Source organism: Pelophylax lessonae, assembly GCF_965119305.1.
Source record: "Pelophylax lessonae genome assembly, chromosome: 13".
NCBI classification, from domain to species: Eukaryota; Metazoa; Chordata; class Amphibia; order Anura; family Ranidae; genus Pelophylax; species Pelophylax lessonae.
This window is the reverse complement of record NC_138780.1, coordinates 127,192,833-127,206,691: the sequence shown is the minus strand read 5'-3', so window position 1 is coordinate 127,206,691 and position 13,859 is coordinate 127,192,833. Positions and strand designations below refer to the sequence as shown.

The window sequence follows — 13,859 nt, the reverse complement described above, 5'->3', positions numbered from 1 at the left end:
CTGTGTCTGAATGGATTTGGCGGCACTCAATAGGAAGGAGGGGCCAGGAGCAGCAAAGAGGGACCCGAGAAGAGGAGCAGTCACTCTTGTAATAAACTATCTTTCTGTCCTTAGTCTCAAAAACAATGTCACTTTCTGCAGTTAAAATGTGTGTATTTCCAGCCTTGATTGTATGCCTTGGATCAGCTAGAGGGGAAGGCTGACCAATAGCTGATAGTGCTTGCTTATAGCAAAGGGGAGAGACTATCAGGGAGATAAAGCATTATTTGTGTAAGTTTACCTAATTTGTGTCTCCTTGGCAGCAGAGTTTGTCCTGCCACTTCTCCTGCCTTCCTCACAGTACATTTATTTTTCTGCTGCTAGATGTCCTCGGCCATTGATATTAAACCTGCTTAATCTGAGCCTAGGTTGCTTAGTCCTGCCAAGCCTGACACTGGATAGTACAGGAAGAAGCAGCACCGTGATTAGCCCATCGCTGTCACTGCTCTGTCCTATCAGCGTGCTTATTAGTGATCGACCGATTATCGGCAAAGCCGATATATCGAGGGCCGATCTGCACTTTCCCCGATATTTTAGAAACGGCCCTGGAGGTTACCGATATTTCGGGATAGTGCATGTACTGGAGTGATGCCTGCAGCTAGAGGCATCACCCCCGGTACTGGCGTCCATAACTGACGATCGGCTGTCTTGTAATGACAACCGAAGCGGCTGAGAAGCCACTCAGCTGTCATTACAAGAAGCAGGAGGGGGGACCCTCCCCCCACCCCCCCCCCCCATTCTGCTGCCTTCTGCTCCCGTCCCACCGGGAGACCTGGGCAACCAGCTTGCATGGGCGCGAAGACCCAATCAAAGCCGCATTCTGCTCTGATCGGATCTCCATGCAAAAACCCAGAAGTGATGTCATGAGTGACATCACTTCCGGGTACTGTCTGGCGCCAGATTAAAAAAAATAACAGCATTCAAAACAGCCAAACTTGGCGTCTTTTAGATGCTTTTAAGTGCAGAGGAGGGGTTTGGGGTCTTTTAGACCCCCAGATCCCTCCACAAAAGTACCTGTCAAAAAATAAAAAAAATAAAAGTTTTTTTAAATGTACAAAAATATCAGACAATGCCGATATGCATTGGCCAAAATATCGGTATGGGCAATGAAAAACCGATATCGGTCGATCACTAGTGCTTATTATCAGCAAATAAACCGATTGGCTCTTTTTACTGCTTCTTCCTCTCACACTCCAGTGCTGCTATACAGGACCTGCAAGAGGCTGATAACCAGGTCATCTTCAGATGATTACAATCAGGGCAGGGCTTTTTTTCCCTCCCTTAGAGTATAATTGCAGGTACTCACACAAAACAAGTGTACATCCACTTTAACTGGGTGAATTGCTATGCATTTTTAAATGCATCCTCCAATACATCCTCCTGACTTGTTCTATAAAAAAACAAGCCTGCTCAATACTTTTCTCCTTCCTGATAAAAAATAATTTAAAGAGTAACTCCACTTTTGTTGAGAAAAAAAACACCCCCCTTTGGGTGATCTATGTACATTGCAAGGAATTTAACCAACTTTGTTGCAGTTTCCTACCTATTGTTCTGAAGAAATAGCTATGTGTCCTTGTGCAGAGCGAATCTCTAAGGGAGTGGTTTTATAATTGTCAGCAGCTGATAATAATCAGCTGCTGCACCTCCAGGGCTCCAATATGGAAGGCTGCATGATCTGCATCCCTTGAGTCATAATTTCCCTTTGATTTTGAGCATCTCCTGCAACAAAAATGTTATTTTTTTTGGTGAGATACATTTTTATCTTGGTGCAGACTTCTGGGAAAATCAGTAACTCAATCACACAAGGAGGAAATTACATTTCTGGGGTCATTCCGTACACCATCTGTGTACAGAATGCCTCTAGGTAGTCATATTGCATTGCATTTTACAGAAGATTACAGCACCGCAGATTGGAAAGGAAAGGTAATTTTAAATAACAATCGGTTACAATATGACTTCGCAATTCTATACACTATATATGTTATTTGCTATTTTGTTTTCCATGAAAGTGGAGTTATCCTTAAAGGATGACAATTGTCTAAGTTTTAAGTTCCACAGGCAGGTCTCTTCATGCTCTCTTTATTTAAATGTTTTGAATAACTATTTGTGTAGATTTAAGAAGCCTAAAAAGGGGATTGATGAACGGCAAAGACCAGAGCTTTATTATCTGAGCATTGCAAGTAACCACTTAAAAATTACTGATTATTCTTAACTCTGATTCATTTTTCTCTTTTCATATTGCAGCAAAAACCTGGCGAGAAACCAGTCCCAGGTAGGTGAACACATAACATAGCAGATTATGGGGCTTCTCTAAGGATACATCAGAGTACATGGATTCTGTCCTATTGGTACTAGGATGTGCATGTCGGAGAATGAGTTGATGTGTGGCAGCACTGTTGCTAGAGTTTATTTACTCAGATAGGATGTGATCTGTGACAGTGCTGAGATCATAATGATTCCTTCAAGAAATATCAGAATCTGTCTATAAAAACGAAGGTTAAGAAAAATGTCTAAGCAATCACAAATCAGGCGCTCCTGGTATTGGTACCAATAAACTGTTTTTTTTTTTTTTTTTTTTTTCAAATTTTATTTATTTATGCCAAAGAAACAAAAAGGGAACATTTCTTGTTTACATTTTACAAATGATACAACATATTCCTTATACATTCCAAATTTCATTCATTATTGATCACATATTATCCATATCTTGTTTACTCTTCAATTGTAACCTTCCATATTAATAGATTACCTTATTTCCCCCTGTTTCTCCCATTTTTCTCCCTTTTATTCATTTAAAAATATCCTGTATCCAGAGAGGAGGATAGTTAAGAAAACAACAAAACAAACAAAAAAAAAAAAAAAAAAAAAGGGAAAAAAGAAAAGAAATTATTTCCTCCCGACTAGTTCCCAAGCCCCATCTATTCCCTCTTCTGAGGGCACATCACAACCCATTCTAGGGGGGTGCATTCTTTCTGTTGTATATCCCCTGCTAGTGTTCCTCTGTTAGTCCACATAATGTTTCCCTCCTCATGAGGAAAGTTTCACCGGAAAAAGGGGAGCCCCGCCCTAGGGGGTTCAGAGGGGGCGAGAAGTGAGGGGAGAAAAGCGGAGGAGAGAGAAAGAGAAAAAAAAAAAAAAAAAAAAAAAAAAAAAAATTTCTATCTTATTGTGTAAATATGTGCCATAACCCCTCTGCAATTTCCCATTTGTGTCTGATACTTTATTGTGCTCCTCTTTCCCCCTCTCTTTCTTACATGTTCCATTTTATTTTAACCCATCACCACATGACCCCTGCGGGGGCTCATCCACAAATACAGCAAAAAAAAAAAAAAAAAGAGGGCTAATTATGTGTACTTAGACCTAGTGTCACTTCTCACCCAAGTGTCCTTTTTCCCCTTCCCTTATCTATCTCTCATATTTTCTATCCTCAATTTTGTTTTATGTGCAGATTTAAGACTCTCTCTCCCCTCCCCCCCTCCCCCCCCACCCCTCCTCCCCCTCTCCCCCATCACTGTATTTATATTGTTCCCTGATCTTCCATATTCAGGGCTTTCCCTTCCTCAGAGGCTATAAATTGGTTCCACATGGCCCACTTTTTAGTATATATCTCTCTTTTACCTTGCCCAGTTAAAATCATGTCCTCAAATTTATTTATTTCTTCCACTTTGTGTAGCCATATACTGATGGTTGGTGGGTTTGGATCTCTCCATTTTAGAGGAATACACGCTTTAGCTGAGTCTAATAAATGTCGTAAAATCGATTTTTTTATATTGTCTATCTGACATTTCTGGTGCTTGAAAGAGGAAAAATATAGGATCTTCTGGGATATCATATTCAGTAAATTTCTGAGCTATTTCCTTTATCTGACTCCAAAACCTTTTTATTTTTGTGCATTGCCAGAATATATGAAAAAGATTCCCCCTTTCCTCTAGACACCGCCAGCATCTGTCCGAATTTTGTGCGGCGATTTTATGTAACCGAGTTGGTGTATAGTACCACCTTGATAATAATTTGTAATTTGTTTCCTGTATTCTTGTACATACTGATGACTTAAATGTAAATTTTATTATATGTTGTATTTGTTTTTGTGTAAATGTGATCCCTAATTCTCTCTCCCATCCTTTGAAGTAAAACGGTCTGTATTCTGAGGATGGATCTACTATCAGAGAGTATGTCTTTGAGAGTATATGAGAAACTGTTCCCTTCTGTGTACATACTCTCTCAAAAACAGTCATGGGTCTAACGAATTCCACAGGGGGGGGGAGTGTTTGGAAAAAATGATTCAATTGCATCGCCCTCCAATGATCTAGGCCAAAATCCTTGTCTGGGTCCTTCAGTACATTTACAGTTACCCAGGCGCCCGCCCTTATAAAATGGGATGCCTGATATTTCCCTCTTTCTCTTAATTTATTGAATCGGGTGTCCTGAAATCCAGGGGTGAATGCTGGGTTCCCTAATATAGGGAATAAAGGTGTGTTTTCTGAAGTTATATCTGTGTTTCGAAATACCTTTTTACATATCCTTATTGTAGTTCCTATTGTTGGGTGTTGCATCATTTCCTTTATTAATGGGCCTGGGCACCATGAGGCTCTATTTAACGGTATTGCACTTTGCATCTGCTCTATATTAGGCCATATTTTAATCTTGGTATGACAGCACCAATCTATTAATCTGCCTAGATGTACAGCCTGGTAATATTTTAATATATCTGGGACTGCGAGTCCCCCATTCTTTTTAGGTAGATGTATTAATGTTCTTTGGAGCCTAGGTCTTTTTTGGCGCCATATAAACTTTCCAAATTCTGATTGTATCTGTTTGAAGTAGTTTGATGGTATTGTAATTGGTATCGCCTGGAACATGTACAGAAACCTCGGGAGAATAGCCATTTTGAGGATGTTACATCTTCCAAACCATGAACTTAATCCGGTTTGCCACCCTCGCAGTTGTTCCTTTACTTTGTTCAGGAGTGGGGGAAAATTTAGCGTATACACCCGGGACATCTCAAACGGCAAGAGTGTTCCTAGGTATTTCAACGCCTCTCCTGTCCACTTTAGAGCAAAGTTAACGCATAATTGGGATCTTAGTTCATTAGTTAGTCCTATTCCCATCGCTTCGGATTTACCTAAATTAATTTTCAAATTTGATAGCGCTCCATACTGACGGAATTCCTGTAAAAGATTAGGTAAAGAGATGAGGGGGTTTGTTAACGTGAATAACATGTCATCTGCATAGGCAGAGACTTTCTGTTGAGTGCCTGCTGCGTTTATTCCCCTTATGTCCTGATTGTTCCGTATGGTGCATAGAAAGGGCTCTAGTGTTAAAGTGAATAGTAATGGGGAGAGGGGGCATCCCTGTCTTGTGCCGTTAGCTATCTCAAATTCTTTTGACAGAATTCCATTTGCTTTGACCCGGGCAGTTGGTTTTATATATAGTTGGTTAATCCAGTCTATCATCCTTTCTCCTATCCCCACATGTTGTAGTACTTTAAACATGAATTTCCAACTGACCCGGTCAAATGCTTTTTCTGCATCGGTCCCTATGAATGTGCAAGCTTGTTTAGAGTCATGGGCCAGTTGTAGAAGATTGAGGGCTTTTACTGTATTATCACGTGCTTCTCTATTGGGCACGAAGCCCACTTGATCTAAATGTATCAGGGAAGGGAGGTGAGACTGTAGTCTGCTCGCTACAACCTTGGAAAATAATTTTAAGTCTGTGTTGAGTAATGATATAGGCCTGTAACTGGGGCATGTTGTCGGGTCCTTTCCCTCTTTTGGTAGCACCGTTATATGTGCTCGTAACATGTCTTTATGTACTGGTGTTTGTACCGAAGATCTATTGAATAGATCCAACATCTTTTGGCCTAATTTATGGAAGAATGTCTTGTAGTATTGTATTGGTAGTCCGTCTGGCCCTGGTGCCTTCCCTATTTTGGTGTTTTTAATTGCTTTCTGAAGTTCTTCCAATGTTATATCTGCAGACATTGACTCCCTCACCTCCTCTGATATACCCGGCATACCTGATCTTACTAGATATTGAGTCATCTCTTCTGGCTCCTGTTTTTGTGTTTCTAGATTATATAGTGACTCATAGTATTTACGGAATTCTTCAGATATTTCTTCTGGTTTCTCAATTCTCTCCCCTTTTGGTGATATTAGTTTGGGAATATATGCTCTTGTTTTTGTATCCCGTATAGACCTAGCCAGCATTTTCCCACATTTGTCCCCTGACTCATATATTGTTTTTCTGGTTCTCTGTAAGGCAGCTTTAGCCTTATATTGTAGAATATCATTTATCTGTTTACGGGTGTTAGTTATTTCTTTAGTTAATTCTTCATTAGTAGCGTGTTTATGTCGGGATTCCAGTTCATTTAATTTCTGTAAAAGTTGGTTCATTTGTTTTGTACGTAATTTTTTAAATCGTGCTCCATGTTTTATGAATATTCCCCGTATCACTGCCTTATGGGCCTCCCAAACCACCCCTGGGCCTATCTCCTCCCTTTCATTGTTTTGAAAATAGTGTTCTAATTCTTTTTCCACCTCTGATATCACTGTTGTTTCCTGTAGCAGGCTTAGATTTAAAGTCCATGTTTGTGATCTTACTAAAGGTGTTTCTTGTAGAGCGTATGTTAGTATCAATGGAGCATGGTCTGACCATATTATAGGACCAATTTTTACCGATTTAATCGAGTGTAATTGTGAGTGTGGTATCAAAAAGTAGTCGATCCGGGAATATAGTGCGTGTGGTATGGAGAAAAAGGTAAAATCTTTCTCTCCTGAATGTAGTAATCGCCACGCATCGATCAGATGCGACCTGTAGAGTTGCTTTGCAACTCTTTTCTGTACTCTAGGTGGTATAGAAGATTTACCTGTTGATGTGTCTTCTGAAGGAATTAGAGGCATATTCATGTCTCCACCTAAGATAAGCAACCCCTCCTGGAATTCTCGCAACTTCTCCAAACACTTTGCCAGGAAAACGTCCTGTTGAGTGTTTGGGGCGTATATTGAGGCAAGTGTTACTTTGGTATTTCCTATGTTCCCCTTTACAAAGAGAAACCTACCGTCTGTGTCAGTCATTATCTGTGAACATAACCATGGGATTTTCGCTGAGATCATTATAGATACCCCTTTAGTTCTGTTATTCATGCTAGTTGAATGATATACTTGGGGAAAAAATCTATTTTTGAGTATTGGTATTTTAGTTTCTTTGAAGTGGGTTTCTTGAATATATGCTATATCTATTTCTGTTTTTTTCAGTTCAGATAGTAGGATACTTCTTTTCTCTGGTGTATTTAATCCTTTAGCATTTAGCGTATATATTTTAAGTGTGTCCATTGTATCTAATTATTAAGGCTTGGAACTAGTCAGGAGGAAAGGGAAGAGAAAGAGAAAAAAAAAAAAAAAAAAACAGGAAATAGAGTAAAATAGGAAGAAAAAAAGAAAGAAAGAAAAATTAGAGAATTTGGGCTATTTTTAGCAGCCAGTAGTCAGGTAACCAACTATTGGACGCGTGCCCTGAGGGGGTTTAGGTGTGGAAGCCGCCACTTGGGCATCTCCAGGCTCCCACCGGTCGGCCCTTCTTTTACTTTGATTTACATCAGTCCTATTACCATCCGTTGTGTTTGTGTATCGAATTATATTAAATCTCCTATCACCGTATTTTTCCCCTTGGATTAAGTGATTAAGTGTTCCTCACTCTATATCCCAGTTTCCTGTCTTTCTCAGATGGAGTGAGGGAGGACCGGAGCATACGTCGGAGAGGGAGGGGGGCGGAGGCAGACAGGGGGGCGAAGAGGAGGGTAGGACGCGGGTAAGGGGAGGGATGGTGGGCATAACATGGTTTCCCGATATACCTGAAGTAAATTTCACCAAAAATATCCTATCCGGGAGGAAGGGAAAAAAAAAAAAAAAAACATTTACAACCATACATCTCAGTTACGTCCCTTTGTCAACATTTACCTGTTATTGCTCTTTTACCTCTAGTACTTTTCAAAGTATCTCCCTATAGGTCCTTATGATCCGTGTGTCCATACCCCATTATCTCCCCGTCCCCGTCCCCAACCCACCACCCAGTCCAGGCCCCCCCCCCACCCCCATCCATCCACAACGCACCCCCATCCCCCCCCTCCCAGCACCCCCCTCTTTCATACATATAGCTCAGATATCAGTTTAACAAATTTTCCTTTCCCTTTGTAAAAAAAAAAAAAAAAAAAGAGAAACCCCGTTGTCCCATAATGTTTCCTCCGTGGACGGGAAAAAACAGATAATAAAAAAAAAAAAAAAAAAAAAAAAAAAAAGGAACTCGTCTCCATTCCATCTCTATGTAGTAAATAGACCCAGTATTTCTGTTGAAGGGGGGAAATAGTCTTCCAGGGATTTAGAAAAGTTTCAAACAAGGGATTGTGTAGACCGAGTGGAGGACCGTGCGATTTAGTCTATCACTGCTGGGTGGGGATAGTTATATGAAAAAAAAAAAAAAAAAAAAGAGGGAGAGGAAAAAAAAAAAGTTTACTTTCAGATACACGCAATAGGACAAAAAAATACTTGTCTCCACTCCGTCTCTGTGAAGTGAGTAGACCCAATATTTCTATTGGAGAGGAAAATAGTCTTCCAGGGATTCAGAAGAAAGGGTTGTGTGGGCCGGGTGGAGGACCATGCGATTTAGTCTATCACTGCTGGGCGGGGATAGCCAATAAAAAAAAAAAAATAAGTTTACTCTCAAATGCAAACAACAGTCATTATCTTGATAAGTTAATGTATACCATTTATCAGTGTTCTTTCATTACAATATGTAATTTGAAACTCACGCTACCCGGCCGTCATCTCCGTTGGTGGTTCTCTTCGCGGTCTTCCATCCGGTCGTGTTAGGCTAATCAGCCAGTTTGGAACGAGTATGGGGGGTGTATTCAAAAAAGTGAATAGGTCTGGTAGCTCCGAAGGGTGCCGCAGTGTGAATGTTAATGCCTCTTTCCAAAATGTCACCGCAAAAGGATATTTCCATCGGTATGTGTATCCCTTCTGTCGGGCGACTTCCAGTACCGGGCGAAGTAAGGCTCTCCTCTTCAGTGTTGCCCTTGATAAATCTGGCAATATTTTGATAGCTGTGCCTTCTAGGTCTATTGTTCCCGACTCCCATGCTTGCCTTATAATTTTTTCTTTTTGAGTATAATAATGCATCCTGCACACTACGTCCCGCGGTTTATCTGGATCTGTAGCTTTATAGCCTGTGACCCGGTGGACTCTGTCCAATTCTATATGGTCTAGTGGGTTTAACCCGAGGATTTTTTGAAACGGAGACATTACTTTCCCTCTCAAGTCCTCTCCTCCCACTATCTCTGGTATGTTTCTGAGCCGTAGGTTATTCCTACGGCTCCTGTCCTCCATGTCCTCTAGATATAGTTGGAGCGAGATCGCTGGCCCCACAGGGTCTTCTCGGGTCCTTTCAAGTGCTGCTACCCGTGCCTCTAGAGCGGTGACCGTCTGCTCCCCTCTCTGAACGCTCTCCGTGACAGCCTGTACCTCCATTTTTATGGCTTGGAGGTCTCGCTTATGTGTCTCCTCGATTCTCAGCACTAGGGACTCAATCTCCGTGCGGGTGGGGAGGGCTCTCAGCAAGGCACGTACCTCAGGGTCTGTCTGTGGAAAGACCCCTGTCTGTGGGGGACCTAGCACGTCAAAGCTGTGTGTTACCGCCATGGACGCCACCTGTGCCTCTCTCGGCGGTCTGCTCGCATCCCCGGCTTCCTCCTGCATGAGCTCTCCTTCCGTTGCACCCTCACTGGGTGCCTTCGCAGCTGCGGGCTGTGGAGATCGCAAATATTGGGATATCACCTCCTGCTTCCTTCCTGGCGTTCGAGCGGCCGTATTAGCCCCTCGTTTTCTCCCCGGGGACATACCGTGGTCCGTTTACTTAGTGTTCCTCGGGCCGGCCGTGGAAGCCTGGAGCTAGCTGTTTAGCGTGCTCTCATACTCTCATGCGGCCGCTTCCTGACCACGCCCCCCAGACAGGTTACTAACTACGTTGAAAAAGACCAATAAACTGTTAACCCTTTCTATACTGGATGTTCACCTGACTCCTTTATCCATTGCATCCAGTGTGGTTCATGCGCTGCCTTCCTCATTTACTTTTGTCCGTATCAGCACCCTTCCTATGCTCATTGGCTAGCAGAAGAAAAACCGCTGGGGAGCCTCACAGGCTTATTTCTATTCCTCCACCCTAAAGGCACCCCAGGAGCGCCTGATTTGTGATTATTGCTTTGACTTCTGGACTGTATTTTTTCCTATGGCTGCCCTGGGTGCGAATCTCTTTACTGAGCCATTAGTTGGCTAACAGCAGAACAACCGCTGGGAAACCTCACAGGCTTACTTCTATCCCTCCACCCTACAGGCACCTCAGGAGCGCCTGGTTTGTGATAATTGCTAAGAAAAATGTCTGAAATATTCATAGCACCACCATCAAACTTCACCAATATGTTTTTGTAATTACATAGAAACATAGAATGTGTCGGCAGATAAGAACCATTTGGCCCATCTAGTCTGCCCAATATATCTGAATCCTATGAATAGTCCCTGGCCCTATCTTATATGAAGGATAGCCTTATGCCTATCCCATGCATGCTTAAACTCCTTCACTGTATTTGCAGCTACCACTTCTGCAGGAAGGTTATTCCATGCATCCACTACTCTCTCAGTAAAGTAATACTTCCTCATATTACTTTTAAACCTTTGCCCCTCTAATTTAAAACTGTGTCCTCTTGTGGTAGTTTTTCTTCTTTTAAATATGCTCTCCTCCTTTACCGAGTTGATTCCCTTTTTATGTATTTAAAAGTTTCTATCATATCCCCTCTGTCTCTTCTTTCTTCCAAGCTATACATGTTAAGGTCCTTTAACCTTTCCTGGTAAGTTTTTTCCTGCAATCCATGTACTAGTTTAGTAGCTCTTCTCTGAACTCTCTCTAGAGTATCTATATCCTTCTGGAGATATGGCCTCCAGTACTGCGCACAATACTCCAAGTGAGGTCTCACCAGTGTTCTGTACAGCGGCATAAGCACTTCTCTCTTTCTACTGCTTATACCTCTCCCTATACATCCAAGCATTCTGCTGGCATTTCGTGCTGCTCTATTACATTGTCTTCCCACCTTTAAGTCTTTAAGTCTGTACTAAACGAGACAGATCTGGCATTATAATTTTCTGCAGAATGCTGGAGTACAGTTTTGCTTTCTGGAAAAAAAAAAAATCTCATTTACAGATAATGGAAGGAGTTCTGTAAGTCAGACTAGAATTTCCTGTTTCTATCCTTACATCAGGGACAGAGATCTACAGTCCAAATAAAGATCAACTAGAATATGTTGCTAGCACTGAAAGTGATACTAAACACACTGTTTAAATTTACACTGTCTCTTCTTCTGTATATGAATGATGGCACTGTAATGATTTTACATCTAAAAAATAGTGACAATATAAATTAATCAATTTATAAAACCACACCCAGCGCCTACGACGTCCTATTAATTGAATGTCCAGCAGCTACTATATACATACATCAATCTAAAAGACATGAAATGAGAGAATAGTCCATAAATAAACCACGACACATCATCACACTAGTAGCGCTTGGTTCCAGGTATCCTCCCGGTCGTTGATACAACCACCCTAGAGTCAATGAATGAATCCCAGTCCCAACAATAGGTGATAAATGCTGTGTTGGATAAACAGTAGAATATTCCACACAAGTGCTCCTTCCACCACACCACGTGAGAATCGCTCCCCTCTGTAGTTACACTCCCCAGAAGATGAACATAATTGGGCCTTGTATCAACAATCCTAGGTAAGGGTCCGAGACTAATCTTCTCCTCCTCCAACCACTAGGTGGTGATACTCATGTAGGGGTAGAAATGATGTCACATAGCATAATTCCGTTTTAAATGTATTGAATATAAAATACACTTAAAATGCCACTCACATAGGTAAAAAGAATAAAGCACAGATAAAGCTCAATTCCACACTGTCAGATCAGCTGGAAGATCGGTATCTCTCACCCACTTGTCGTAAGTGAGACCTGGGTGATGCCGCTCCGCCTGGTGTACGATCTCAGAGGTCACGCCCCAGACGCGTTTCGTCATTACGACTTTGGCGGGACGCCCACCGAAGAAGTCATAATGACAGGGGACTCAATGGTGAAGAAGGATCTAGGTGTTTTGATAGATGATAAGCTTAATAATATGCAATGCCAAGCTGCGGTTTCCAAAGTGAAAAATCCTTTCTTGTATTAAGAGCGGTATGGACTCCAGAGAGAGTGATATTGTTCCTCTGTGCAAATCATTAGTAAGACCTTATCTGGAATATGCAGTTCAGTTTTTGGCACCAGTTCACAAAAAGGATATTGGGTTACTGGAGAAAGTGCAGAGAAGGACAACCAAACTGATAAGAGGCATGGAGGAAAGATTAGAGGAACTGAATTTTTTCTCTCTTAAGAGGAGATATGATCAACATCTATAAATGTATACGTGGTCCATATAGTGAACTTGGTGTTGAGTTATTCACTTTGCGGTCATCGCAGAGGACAAGGGGGCACTCTTTATGTCTATAGGAAAACAGATTTAATCTCCAAATACGGAAAGGTTTCTTCACCGTAAGAGCTGTGACAATGTGGAATAGTCTTCCTCAAGAGCTGGTTCTGGCCAGCTCAATACAGTAGATTGCTTTAATAAAGGCCTGGATTATTTCCTAGGTGTACATAATATAACTGGCTACTAATATTTTATAGGTAAAGTTGATCCAGGAAATATCTGATTGCCTCACGGGGAATCTGGAAGGAATTTTTTCCCCTGCTGTAGCAAATTGGATCATGCTTTATTGGGGTTTTTCACCTTCCTCTGGATCAACTGTGGGTATAGGATTGTGTATATGGGATTGTATGATTTTCTTTTTTTTTTTCTTTTATTAGTTAAGCTAGATGGGCTTAGGTTGAAAAAAGACACAACTAACTATGCTGCTGGTCACAACATCTTCTCTATGTTCTAACTGATTTGTATATTTATATAGGAAAGTCAAAGCACTTGTAATATTGCGAACTAGACTAGTACTTTGTACGTTACTTCTACATAAGGATATCTTATACTAGTATTTTATTGTTTCTAGTTGAACAGATAAAGAAAGAACAAGAACCACCAGCTGAAGTTGTGGTAAAACAAGAAGAAAAAGAACCGGTTAAGCCTTCGCAAGGAGCAACCCCCAAAGGCCCACCGGAGAAGAGACAGAGGTTACAATAGAAGCTGACTTCAGACTTCTTAAAGAACTCCCTTTATATAAAGGTTGTCTTCGAGGGCATATCAAGTATATTCTGAAGGGCTGCAGGGGAGTTCTGAAGAAACTGTCTGATGACGAGCACCTACATCAGTGACATATGGACTGACTGCACTCTGTCAAGGAGGACATTTTTTCATATTGTATGGGATCAGCTGCAGCAGAATGCGAGAAAATCTGAAAAGTGTAAATAGATCTGTATATTGTTGGTGTTCCTTATGGATGGATGTCTTCTCTGTATCTTTTTCCAAGGGAGTGTGGGGCAGAGTTAATTAGGTTGATTAGTTGGTTTTGTATGTGGCAAACTATAAACAAGTGTTTTGTAACTTTATATTACGTTGCTTAATAATACCATAGTAAAGTTATTTTATTTTGTGGCTTTTTTTTTTATTAGCGAAATTTATGGTATGCTTTACTGAAAATTTTATCTTGGGCTATGCTCACTAAAAAGGAATTTTTCACTTTCTCCTAAAGGATTATTTTAACAATTAACATTATGTATGTGTGTGTGTGTGTGTG

General features: G+C 41.2%; 1 protein-coding gene across 1 annotated transcript in view; it reads left to right on the top strand.

The window, feature by feature from the left end:
* The window catches only part of MED6 (mediator complex subunit 6), a 28,660-nt gene extending 15,122 nt beyond the window's left edge, over positions 1 to 13,538 (top strand). The window contains exons 7-8 of the mRNA XM_082242949.1: positions 2,284 to 2,311; positions 13,176 to 13,538. Coding sequence (XP_082099075.1) covers positions 2,284 to 2,311; positions 13,176 to 13,306 — 159 coding nt within the window. The 3' untranslated portion in view covers positions 13,307 to 13,538. The remainder of the gene's footprint in view (positions 1 to 2,283; positions 2,312 to 13,175) is intronic.
* Positions 13,539 to 13,859: the final 321 nt, after the last annotated feature.